General features: G+C 34.0%; 2 protein-coding genes and 1 long non-coding RNA gene across 7 annotated transcripts in view; 1 reads left to right on the forward strand and 2 right to left on the reverse strand.

Moving 5' to 3' along the window:
- Positions 1 to 3,353, reverse strand: part of LOC115244023 (moesin/ezrin/radixin homolog 1) — a 28,840-nt gene extending 25,487 nt beyond the window's left edge. Inside the window, exon 1 of the mRNA XM_029821375.1 lies at positions 3,138 to 3,353. The gene's annotated coding sequence lies outside the window, so the exon portion shown is untranslated. The remainder of the gene's footprint in view (positions 1 to 3,137) is intronic.
- A 687-nt stretch (positions 3,354 to 4,040) lies between these two features.
- LOC115244026 lies at positions 4,041 to 5,538 on the reverse strand. Of its 2 annotated transcripts, none has more exons than XR_003885298.1 (3): positions 5,427 to 5,538; positions 4,587 to 4,716; positions 4,041 to 4,293 (listed from the first exon to the last, which is right to left on the reverse strand). It is a non-coding gene; the product is annotated as an uncharacterized LOC115244026 (long non-coding RNA). The 2 variants fall into 2 exon arrangements; XR_003885297.1 differs by having other exon boundaries at positions 5,354 to 5,486.
- Positions 4,385 to 12,946, forward strand: LOC115244022 (probable E3 ubiquitin-protein ligase HERC4). 4 transcript variants are annotated; one of them, XM_029821370.1, is made up of 19 exons: positions 5,635 to 5,768; positions 6,455 to 6,641; positions 6,716 to 6,826; positions 6,925 to 7,047; positions 7,166 to 7,441; positions 7,562 to 7,713; positions 7,794 to 7,910; positions 8,044 to 8,304; positions 8,551 to 8,678; positions 8,875 to 9,043; positions 9,128 to 9,421; positions 9,737 to 9,916; positions 10,030 to 10,116; positions 10,182 to 10,367; positions 10,509 to 10,542; positions 10,615 to 10,819; positions 10,917 to 11,066; positions 11,144 to 11,483; positions 11,574 to 12,946. In XM_029821370.1, exons 1-19 carry the CDS (start codon positions 5,766 to 5,768, stop codon positions 11,724 to 11,726), a joined length of 3,156 nt encoding a protein of 1,051 aa, XP_029677230.1. In that variant the 5' UTR covers positions 5,635 to 5,765; the 3' UTR covers positions 11,727 to 12,946. The 4 variants fall into 4 exon arrangements, with proteins under 4 accessions (XP_029677232.1, XP_029677231.1, XP_029677230.1 ...); XM_029821372.1 differs by lacking the exon at positions 5,635 to 5,768 and adding an exon at positions 4,385 to 4,518 and having other exon boundaries at positions 10,509 to 10,819; XM_029821371.1 differs by lacking the exon at positions 5,635 to 5,768 and adding an exon at positions 4,629 to 4,763 and having other exon boundaries at positions 10,509 to 10,819.
- The last annotated feature ends 42 nt before the right edge of the window (positions 12,947 to 12,988 follow it).

Genomic DNA, 12,988 nt, shown 5'->3' on the forward strand with positions numbered 1-12,988 from the left:
GGTGACCTACGTGACGAACATCCGGTCTCCTTTCGAGAGAAATACAACCGTGATTTTTTTATGGAACAAAGCCCGGAAAAGCTAGGATGTCAGATCTTCAGATGAAAGATATACGACTTTTATGTCTTTCGTAAAAAATTAGATCAAATCGATTTAGAATTTTATAATGGCACAAAATCTTATCAGGCCACTAGTACGAGTTGACATGACATTGTTTTAAACGATTTTCAGTTTTTAAAAATATAAAAATGTTTGGTAAATTGTACATGTGCATAACAGTACATGATATGTGTAAGAAAAATAAGAATTAAATATATATATATGTATTTGTTGCAATGATCTTTAAATATCTTTATTGTTTCTACCTCGCGAAATAAGCATCGTTCGTCGTCGCAGATTTCCTATACATATTTACGTTTTGCGATAATGAAATTTGTAAATCAATGGAATAGACACTAGAATCAACAGTTGTGCCATTGATTGTGAGCGGAAGGAAGCCGCGCGATGTATCACGATAATCCTTGTTATGCGACTCTGTCTGAGAGCGATAAACTATCCTTACAGAGTATTCGCGTGTGAAAGAAACACAATGATTCAATTCTGGCAGCGGAATTATAAAATAAATTTGATAATGTCATTGCAAAAATATATAAATTAAATAATATTTAAAGTTTAAATTTTAAATACAGCTGACTTCCGATCAATAAATATTTTTATCAAGTAATATGTTTATACAAAGGTATATTTTTCAAACTTGTTAAGTCTTATATGTAGCATTCCTATTATTTATTATACAATTTTCTACTCATGTAACTATGTAATATTTTTTATAGTATACATTAGTGTGTATTTGTCTCTTATTCTTCTCAAAAAGTAAAGTTTCTATATATATAGATTCGAGCCAACTAAATATAATTTAAATAATTAGGCGTAAACTAATATGGCACATGGTCAAAATTAATATAACAGAATTCTTCGTGTAAAAAAAAAAGTAAAATCCATAGTACACGTATTCACCAATATCTTTGTTATTCTTCGAGCCTTTTTTTCAAAAAAATTGAAAACCATGTTACTTATAATGATCTCAATTGACGTAAACATGGGATAAAAGTCGGCCACGCTACACGTGGGTGAGAAGCATCCAAGGATCTCTCGACAAGAATCTTTCGACGAGTTGAAAAATGCCGCAGGGTATAGGCGAACGAAATACCGTAGTGCAACGTAACCTCTGGTTACGGTTTAGCAAGAGGTTAAAGAAGCCGAATACAAAATGGCCAAGGATGAATAGGGAGCCGACAAGCATGGATAAATAGCCGATTGCCAACCGATCTTTCATCCTTTTCTTTTCAATCGTGTATGTGTGTTTGTATGTGTATAATTTTAATTAGATATAGATAAGAATAGAAAATATCTATCGTTGAAAAACATCGACGCGTCGAGTTGTCGACTTTGATTGGATAGCTTGTGATTTTAAACGTATTATATACCTCACAACCAATGACCTTCATTTTAATGACAAATTCCTCGAAAAACTTGAAATCGACTCATTTCATTCACCATTTACCAGTTTTCTAAATTATATATTTTTGCAACCGATATCTTTGTCAAAATATACGAGTAAAATTAAATCTCAATACGGAACATTGAAAATTAATGAAAGAATGTGCTTTGTTATTTATTTAAAGCTCACCATGTTCGCGGAAAATCAAAATATTTGTACCAAAATATTTATCTCAATCTATCTATATCTATATACATCGGTAAATTTAGAATATTGTGTGAATAAAGAATGAAAAATATACGCGTACACTGTATTAAATATCGAATTAATTAATTTATTCTTCTCCTATCTTTTTAAAATCATTCTTGATAATAATATAAAGAAAGAAAATGTAGTCAAGATTGGATTTTTTATTGATATAAGTAATAATCGCTTTGATTAATTAATTTACATTCTCCTAACTTCTCCTGTATTGTATGTGTGCTGCTACTATAAAATATAAAACACCCTTATTACGCGATTTATTAATCGAATGAGTTTCGCTTAGTCAATACATTCGAAAAAATGTCTTGCTGATATAGGTAGATTTCTAGGTGTCACAACAAAAATTTATCGCTATTTTTTGTATCTGTTAGAATATTGTCTGTTACATATAGAATTTATAGCAGCAATATTCTAATAATATCTTCTAGAAAATTTAGGTCCCATTGCCAAATGTTAATCACTGCATTGGATAAATATGAGTTTCGATACTACAGCTAGAACGATCTTTATGAGAAATATTCTTTTTTGTCCTTTTACAAATTTAATAATTAGAGATGTCCTAATTACAGTATCGCCATTTTCATTAACATTAAGGGTATCATTAATATTTGTTGAATATATATATATATATATATATATATATATATTAATATACATTGTAGTCAATACTATGCTTTATAAAAAGAAAAAGAATTATTCAAGTTGCAATAAAGCTTAATCAACGTTGGTAAACGTGATTCATAAAGGAAGAAAATCAAATTACATACAGATTTTAGATTTGTGTGTGTGTGTGTGTACATAACATAGAGACACGTCAATATATAATTGAACTAGTTTCGCGACAAACTTCACATATTTTTCATTCTCTCCAGCGCAAATCACGCGCTCTAAGCTCTACTCTATATACATAATAAACATATAAAAAAAACTGTAAACGCGGTTAGCTCAATCTCGATGTCTCGCTATATAATTAGACATACACATTTGTAATTGCTACTCAATTTTTTATTTTTTTCCGGATCGCGTACTAAATTTCATATTGTATATACATCTCGAAAGAAAAGAGGCGTAATTAAATACAGTTAGAAACGATAAAATCGACATAGTTATCGGTCAGAGAAGATCGACAATCGGCGCACTATCGCGGATGCCGGTGGCGCGATGGCAGAGGACGGGGGCCTCTTTCATCTCGTCACCGATCGCCGGCCGCGGCGATTCTCTTCGCGAGTGAATCGCCGCGACACAAAGCTACCACGACGACAAGGGCGAGCGTGAAACCGAACCGCCGATCGACCGACACGAGCGGAACGTAACGAAACGAAACGAAACGAAACGAAACGAGACAGGACGAGACGAGACGCACTTTACATACCTGATTCTGTTTGCACGCACCCGAGGATCCCGTGACACGTGTGCCGCACTACATTCACGACGGTCCACCTGGCACTCGCACTATTACCTCGCGACACGGCCAGCGAAACAGGAAATCGCACGATCCACACCCAAAAATCCCGTCACGTTCGGAAAATACTGACACCTCACTGATAATATGGCCGCCGCCGCCCGCCCGCTCGATCTGTCGCCGCGAAGTGGTGGGGGCAGAGTGGGAGAGAGAGAGAGACGAGCACGAATCATGCGCGTTACGAAAGACGGGCTGCGCGCGCTCGCGCAGCGTATGCGTCGCTCGCTTTCCCGCCGTGGAAGTAATAATACACATAGGACGGATAACTCGCGATATATTATCGCTCGAAAGAGGCGATCGAGCACGAATCATGCGCGCTATCAAGACGCGCCGCATTGTTTTTCCACGCCGCGGATAATAATAATAGTGCGAATAACTCGCGTTATTATTATCGCTTTTGATTCAAGCTAATTTGTCTTCAATTCAATCACGAACGCACATGTCACATGTATGTAAACGCGCGGATAAATGCTTTTGAAAAATAAAATAATTCGGACAAGAGACTAATATTCGATTATGTCGCGTAAAAAAACACATACGCTCACTTTCGCATGCATTCATTGAACAGTACACTAATGTGAATTTTTCGATTCGCAAGAGACAAAATTTGAACATCTAAAATATACGTGTGCGTATGTATAACACGATGTTGATAGTTGACAGTTGCGTGCGGCACGTATTGTTTACTGTTTATGACTGATATGTTTATGTATCCACGTATATCTTTTCATAGTTATATTTTCCCTTTCTACAAACCTTTTCTCTCCCCACCACGGTCTGACGCGGCACATGCTTTAATCATTTAAATTCTTCAATTTATAGTTTATATTTCTCTCTATTTTTAATTACATTATATAATAAAATATATATAGATATTCGAATCGAAATTGTAGTTCACACGTTACCTTTTTCCGAAATATATCCTCCTGATGTGACTCAGACGATCTTTTGAAAAAAGACATGTGTTTCATCTATTGCTATTTCTTATCTAATTATATATTCTTTTAATAACTGATGCGCATGTGACGCGATAATTAACTTATTTGCGTCATGTATCCATTGTTCTCTGAAAAGCGAAACAGAATTCAATTTTATTTAGTCAATTTTATTTTATTTAAATAATATAATTATGCTCCCCCCTACAGTGTCTGTATCCATATGCCGGATTAAGCGCGCGTTATGTCTGATCGTTAGAAAAGAAAATAAATATACAATGTCACATGCACTCGCCGCGACTGATTCAATTGTGTCAGTCTGCTTTCGACGAGATTAAAAAACAACGACCGAATATGTAAGTGAAGCAGCGCAACGTAGTGCCTAACCGTAATGAGATTTTAATGAAGGAATCCAATTACGCACTCTCTGTTCCTTCGCGTTATGCTACGGCGGAGACATCGCGTTCCTCCGATTCCTTTCATCTCGCTCGCGCGTGTTGCCGTTGAGTCGTCGTCGTTTAACGAAACGTCGAGTTGGTTGTCGTGTGGGGACACTGGGAACATGACAACCTAACCATCAGTATCGCGGAGGAGAGCTCAGGTATTATAATTCAAATCCGGCCAACTTCGAGTCAGTGATTCGTTATCTTTATCTACACTGTAGTCTTACTTGGAAAGAGATATACAGATGAAATATTCAGATATATAATTCGAATTTTGATGACATATGTCCTTTCTTTTTCTATCGCGTAATTTATATTTTTGAATAATTAACTTTCGACTAAAGAATGTAACGGATCGTATCTCGCGGCTACGGTATTAGAAGATTCGATTTCGTTAAAAAAAAAAAAAAACGAGGGAAGAAATCGTTATTTGTCAAAAATAACGTGACTCCTCGCACTCGACGTCACGATGTTCGCGCAGTGTCATTCCTCGTTCTAGAACCACGAATGATCGCGAACAATCCAATTCACTATGATATGAAATCATTCGTTTACAGTTTACATCATGTTTCAAAAGGAATCTGTCCTCAAAAAACGATCACTCGTCTCATCTTTTATTTATTTTTTAGATATATCATAAAAATCCGATAAATTTCTTTTTTTTGGGTATTATGGCGTAAGAGAAAATTTATTCTAGAATCTTCGAGTGACAACCTAAATAGCTGTTTGTGAAAGTATTCGGATTAACCTCTCAATTGCACCAAGCGTCTGAGCTCGTCGGCACAAACCCAAAATTTTTTCTTCCGTTATATTTTACTCACAATATATATATATATATAAATACGCGCGAGATAAAAACGCGTCTCGCGCACGTAAAAATCTTCGATTTGGAATTTGGAGTCAGAAATTTTATGATTTCCGCGGATAAGATTCACGTTCACGATGCGACGTGCAAATAGCGATAAACGTCGCCGCATCCTCGTGGCCGTCACAATTTGATTTATCCCCGACCCCCGAGGCGATCGCGAGCCCCTGTCGGGACAGTACGAAGGAGAGTTGTCGCTACAAAGGAATATTATTTTTAGGACGTACCACGCGTTTCACGTAAATAACACGTTCCGCCCGCAAGCCTGACATTTTTATGAGAGATACAGATAAATATGGTTAGTCACTGACACGCGCGATTCTTTTCCCGGCGTAATGTTACATAGTATCCTCTTTTTAGGTATGCTCGGTTTCACCTACGGATCATTCGTTCGTAAAGTGACGTTATGATGTTTAATTGTGCCTCGTGTTATTAACTCAAAGAGAAACATTAGTGATTTTTATTAATTAATTTGTCTTAAGAGACAGATTTGAGAGAGAGTGACAATAAAACATATTATATTGATATGTTTATATATATTACATTACGGACTAAAAAATAAAAATGAGTGTATATATATATTCTATGAACGAATTATTCATTCTTTGATGAAACCAAGTATTAAGAAAAATTTACATAAATAAATGCTTATTGGCATGTATAATACTACACAGTATTAAAAAATTAAGGGGCATAAAACATCTTAATATTTAATGGATTCATATAAAATATATAAATATTAAGATGTATATATCTATTAATAAACATAAAAATTTAATTTATTTCAATTTGAAAAAGTTTTTCCCTACTAATAATAAATAAATAAACAATAATGAATATGCTCCAACATTACCTTGTAATTGATTTGATGTTTTGTCAACTAAATGATTAATAAATATATAATATTTGGTATTATACGTGGACATTTTTTTAATGCAAATTTAATAATGTATATTAATTTGGAATATATATCTGTTACTGTAGGCAAATCAGTTGAAAAGATATTCAACGGATGAAAGTAATTTAGCAGCAAAACGATTCAAAATTTGCAAGAGAATGTTTTGTTGGGGCAGTACTATACATGGAGAGTTGGGATTGGGTGGTATTGAGGACGAGAATATTTTTATGCCTCGGCAAGTGGATTTTGCAAAAGCTAATGAAGTTGAACAAAGTAAGATCCTCGAAAAATTGTATAAGGATAAAATTTTGGTTACAAGAAAATATCAGCAAAAATTAAAATTTTAGTTGCATGTGGAGAAAATTATACTGTAGCCATTACAAATGATGGACAAGTGTATTCCTGTGGTAATAACGATTATGGACAACTTGGTCATGAAAAGGCAAGGAAAAGATTGCGTAAGTAATTTTTAAAGATAAAAATTTCCAATTAAATATGTGAGCTAGTGATATTTGTCAGAGATCGTACAGTTTTGTATTAATTTTTGCTAAAATAGAACTGATACCTGGCCTGGATGCATTTGTATTCAAGAAAATAGCTTGTGGCAGTTGTCATACTGTGGCTGTGAACGAATGGGGACAACTTTTTAGTTGGGGTTGTAATATGAAGGGTCAACTAGGTAATATATTTATTTACAATTTTGTATATTAATATGTTAAAATAACATTTCTAATGACACTTTTCCTCTAAATTATAGTTATAAATCTAATAATTGTTATTTATTTATTGTTCCACAGGGTTAAATAGTGTTGATTGTACAGAACGTACACCACGTATGGTAAAAGCATTGGGTACAAGCATGATAGTGCAGATTGCATGTGGCATAGAGCATTCGATTGCTCTGACCAATGACGGAGAGTTGTATGCGTGGGGTAGTAATACAGAGGGACAACTAGGAATAGGATCCCACACAGTTACCGAAATAAAACCGAAAAGGATTTTTGCTTTAGCTGCTGTACCAATTGCATTTATCGCATGCGGAGGATATCATACTGTAGTTATATCAAAATCAGGTGAGTTTCTATTACATTGGCATATTATTGAAGAATCGAATCTTTCGGTATCATTCGATTTCGATGTTTGTTTAAACGCATCAACATAATGTTGATTATATTCATTGTTTTCTCGAATAGGAGTTGTATTTGCATGGGGGCGAAATACTTTTGGACAATTGGGGCTAAATGATACAGAACAGAGAACTGTGCCGTGCCAGCTACGTACTTTAAGAAACGCAAAAGTATGTTATGCAGCATGTGGTGAGGAATTCACTGTATTCTTGACATTGGTAAATTTTATCATCACGTAATATTGTATTTCGAAAATTAATGGATCCCAATGGTATCTTATTGTCTGTGATTATTTCAGGATGGTGGAGTGTTTACTTGCGGTGCTGGAATGTATGGTCAATTAGGTCATGGAAACGGTATGAATGAAATCTTACCGCGACAAGTTATGGAATTGATGGGTAGCACAGTAACACAAGTAAGTTATAACTTATAAATATAATATTGGATTATAATTTCTTGTTCGATTAAATGTGTATGTATTATATTAATCTTAATTATATAATTTATATTATATATAATATTCTATATATATATATTACATTATGTAGATATCCTGTGGCAAAAGACACACACTGGCCTTAGTACCATCTAGAGGTAGAGTTTATGCGTGGGGTCTAGGTGGTGCTGGACAATTAGGTAATCGCGCCTCACGAAGTGCCACAACGCCGCAAGTCGTGCTGGGACCGTGGTCTTCGGCGAACGGATCATCGATGAAGTTGGATCTGTACTGTAGTTCACAAATCGATTGTGTCGTTAGACACATTTTCAGCGGCGCTGATCATTGTTTTGCCACAATTACCCCAAGAGAAGTGTGTGTTTTCTCATCTCACTTGTGTTTTCTCTCTCTCTCTCTCTCTCTCTCTCTCTCTCTCTCACACATACACAGCTTTTTATTAATTTATTCCTTCCAAACTTTCAAGTTTAAATTAGCTATCTTTTATTTTCTGATTTTTATAAAAAAAAGAAAAAAATGGAACATGCAGTAAAATATTTAATCTCGCCTCGTTTCTGTAATAATAATAGACGGGAAATTACTTCTGCTTAAATATCTACAGGATAATATAGAACCAGATGACTGTAGAATATTAGGGTCAACCTCCCAAATTCTTACAGTGACAGAAGAAAAACTAGCTGACTGTCAAAGGGTCCCAGCAGTCTCGCAAGTTAATCATGAATTAATGACGTGAGTGAAATGTATTATATTTTAATTAAGAAAAGTTGTGTGATCTAAAGAAATATCAAACTATACATCTGAGCAAAACATTCGCTTGCATTTTTTCTTTACTCACGCGTGATATTAGATTACACAACTCTGATCTAAATGACTTGTGCCACAGCTTCACTTATATGGATTTCAATTATTTATCCAATGTTTTCAGTTATCTAGAAACTGTATTCACAAGTCAAGCGTGTATAAATGCATCTTTTTTACTTGCTAATGATAAGCATTATGGTTGTTCGAGCAAACATCATGGGATTGATCTTGACCGCGCGATTAGATTATTCGGAATTATCTCAGAATTGGAGAACAATACAATTCAAGAATTGGTACGATTTAAGATGTATGATGTACAAAATATACTTAGAATATTGAATAATATTGAATAACAACATCGTATTCTCTTATTTCAGATTTTTACATGTATAACCGATAGTCTAATACCATCGTTCACCGATTCTCCGCTCGATGTTGAATCCTTGAGAGTGTACATAACGTTACCACTATATCATCGCTTTACAAATCAATCAAATTACAGCTCTTTACAGATACCATTCTGCAAAGCTGTGTTAAAACTAAAAGCGGAGGCTTATAGAATTGTGAGCATATGGTGGAGCACATGTGCCTCGGCATACTACTTCGAGAGACTAGTGAGGATTTACAAATCCACCGTGTTGCACATTGTGGAGCAATCAACAGTGGAAAAGGTAAGTACATGTAGAAATAGAGCGAATGACGATATATGCAGAAAATATCAAAGATTGTTTTGAGATTTTCAAGAGTTTTCCCATAGCATAGATAGCTCTTTTCAAAATCATACGTTTAACGTAAACGCAATCAAACTGATACTTCTATTGGCAGTACTTTTACTTCTTTTTACTGCAAAAGAAAAAATTAGTATTACAAAAAATAAAATATATAATGAAAATTCGAAATTTTTTAGAGAGAGAGAGAGAGAGAGAGGGAGAGAGAGAGATCTTATACATACGGTTATAATACTTTAGAGCATGTATTTTTTGTAGATTGTTTTGTGGAATGAAAATCTAAAAGTTCTCCTAGAGCTGTTACAATTACTATATAGGCTAAATATAGCAGCTGGTATAAGAGTACCCTACGAGACATTTCATTTGCCAGAATTATCGCAACATATAGATATCAACCGTGATTACCTCATGTGGATGTCCGAAGAGGATCGGTCTTATGTAAGTCATCTCTAAACTGTCATAGTGAGTTCCTTAATTTACATATATAGAGGAAATTATAAGGAAGCAATATGAATATATTGCTGCACATTATAATTCTTGCAATTTTTCAGTACCGTAAAATATACTTTTGCAATTATCCTTTTCTATTCGATGCTGAAGCAAAAACCACATTACTCGAAACAGATCAAGCCATACAGGTATAAAAAATAATACAAATTGTTAAGAAATAATTGTATTTTACAATATGTTGTGTTTATATTAGATGCAATCCGCAATGCATGAAGCAGCATCACGGGTTGTAAGAGATATGATGTTTGGTTTGGCTAATGTAAATTCTCAGCATTATAATCAATTTGTGATGTTGAACGTGTCGCGGAACGATATAGTCAAAGATACTCTGACGCAGTTGTCTCAGTATGATTCTAGTGAGTTGAAGAAACCACTTAGAGTGAGTATCATTCTCTAATCAAATAATTAATCAAAATAATAAATAATAATCTTTCAAGGATCAAAAGATTTTGACCTGAAGATTCTAAAACCTTATACATATAGTACATATATCTGCATGATTGTATTCGAATTCTTTCAGGTTAAATTTCACGGCGAGGAAGCCGAAGACGTAGGTGGTGTAAAAAAAGAATTTTTCATGCTTCTTTTGCGAGAGATTCTCGATCCTAAGTATGGTATGTTTAAAGAATATGAAGAGACGAGGACAATCTGGTTTAGCTCGGACACATTGGAGGATGAAATTATGTATTTCTTGATCGGCCTACTCTGTGGCCTGGCTATTTACAATTTCATAATCATCGACTTACCATTTCCACTGGCCTTATATAAGAAGCTATTGGGTGAATCGGTTGGACTAAATGATATCAAGGATATGTCACCCGTAATGGCCAAGTATGTCATATTCCATTGACATTGACATTCGTTCCAAGATCATTGATTCTAGATGAATTAACAAACTATTAACGAGTATACGCGTTTTTAATTGCAGAAGTATGCAGAGTATTCTCGATTACAATGAACCAGACTTTGAGGAAGTATTCTGTTTGAATTTCGAAATAACTAGAGAAGTATTCGGTGAGCAGAAAAGTTTCGATTTGCTACCTGGTGGTAGCAAAGTTTCTGTAACATTAAAAAATAAGTACGTAAGCTTTATCCACATATCATCACTGATAATGTCCATAAAAGTATGAAAGATTAATATTTTTGTCTATGTAGGCAACAGTACGTGAATCTCTATGTGGACTATATACTGAACAAATCGGTAGAATCGCAATTTAAAGCATTTCATAAGGGTTTCCATAAGGTATGTGGAGGAAGGGTGTTAGAGCTCTTTCACAGTCACGAATTGATGTCACTGGTAATTGGCAATCAAAACTATGATTGGGAGGAATTACAGAAGAATGCCACTTATAAGGAGGGCTATACCAAAAACGACCCCACTATCGTGCTCTTCTGGCAGGTTTTTCATGAGTTGCCATTAGAGGAGAAGAAGAAATTTTTACTTTTCTTAACAGGCAGTGACAGAATACCTATACAGGGTATGAAAGCTATTAAGGTAAGAATGATATCATATCGATATATAGCTATAGAATCTTTGTACATCAAAAATTAATTTATCATATTATGATATTTATTTTTGTTGCAGATAACGATACAGCCGATGACCGACGAACGTTTCTTGCCTGCCGCGCACACGTGCTTCAATCTGCTCGATTTGCCACGTTATCAAACGCGCGAAAGATTGAAATATAAATTACTGCAAGCTATCCAACATAATCAAGGATTTTCGCTCGTGTAAAAATGAAAATCCACGATATAAAGCCTTTTTCATGACTTTTGTAATTGTACAATTGTTAACTCTCTATTTGCATACGAAATTATATCCAATTTTATAAGTTTGACAAAAATGAAATTTTCATGGAGAATAACGAGTTCCTCGCATAATTGTGTTGATGGTGCATAGAATTAGTCAATCTGTTGATCTTTCTTTGATGTCTAATTGAAGATCATTAAAAATGAATTCTATATTTTTGTCATGCCATAGTACATGCCTAAACTCAATGGTCAATGATATAATATAATGTACCCCAGTACATAACAAAATCGAGAAAATATATACAAGATTGTAATCTGGGGAACAATTTTCTATTGTGATAATAACTCTTCGATGAGTTATGAAGTAAACAAGTTATGAAAAATAAAACTAAATTTTTAAACCTTTTGCTCAAATAAAAATTCGACTTATATTAGTTGAATTATATCGATATTGTTTTTTAGTTTATCAAACCATTAATATCAATAGAAAGTATGATAATGGAACTGATCAAATTTCGTTAAATTTGGTGTAAAAATTACAGTAAGTAATAAAACAATTACGTTTTGCTTGCATACGGAAATCTATCGATATTACACAAGATTTTTAATATATAACTTGTTAGGAAGTCGACAGTTAATTGCGAAGAGAAACGTGAGTTATTAATTTATAAATACGCTTGAATGTATTTGAGTCAAAAAGGGACACGATACTCAGGGAATGTCGCTTAGCAGTTTAATGAGAACTTTTTTAACGCGACAAGCACACAGACAAGTTTCACAACTTTTCAAGAACTCTAATATTTAATATCCGCCAGCACGTTGCTCATTTGAGAGTGTATTTTCGAGCTTGTTGTGTAAACACGTAAATATTTAAGATGTATTAAAAAAAGAAAAAAATAATAAAAACGCGGATAAAGTTAACAATGCAATTCCGTATGACGTTTGCATTAAAATAGTTTATGCACCGCTGAAGGAGAAATCTTTATTTATAATCATCAGAATATATTTTTTAGGTTTATTTTTTACGATGCATTTTTTTGGTGGGCAAGATTTAGACAATTCGAATAATACAACACATATTCGAACTGTATTTTTTGGTGAAATTTCATATGAACGCATATGAAATATTTTGTAAATTGTGTTGATACTTAGATGCGTTCCTTGTATTATCTATGAAGCAAACAAAAAAATAAAAATATTTATCGTTATATATCCATTGTTTTCAAAGTTCATTATGTAAATTTT

The sequence above is a fragment of the Formica exsecta genome, unplaced genomic scaffold (genome assembly GCF_003651465.1).
Source record: "Formica exsecta isolate Colony F162 unplaced genomic scaffold, ASM365146v1 scaffold79, whole genome shotgun sequence".
Classification (NCBI taxonomy): domain Eukaryota; kingdom Metazoa; phylum Arthropoda; class Insecta; order Hymenoptera; family Formicidae; genus Formica; species Formica exsecta.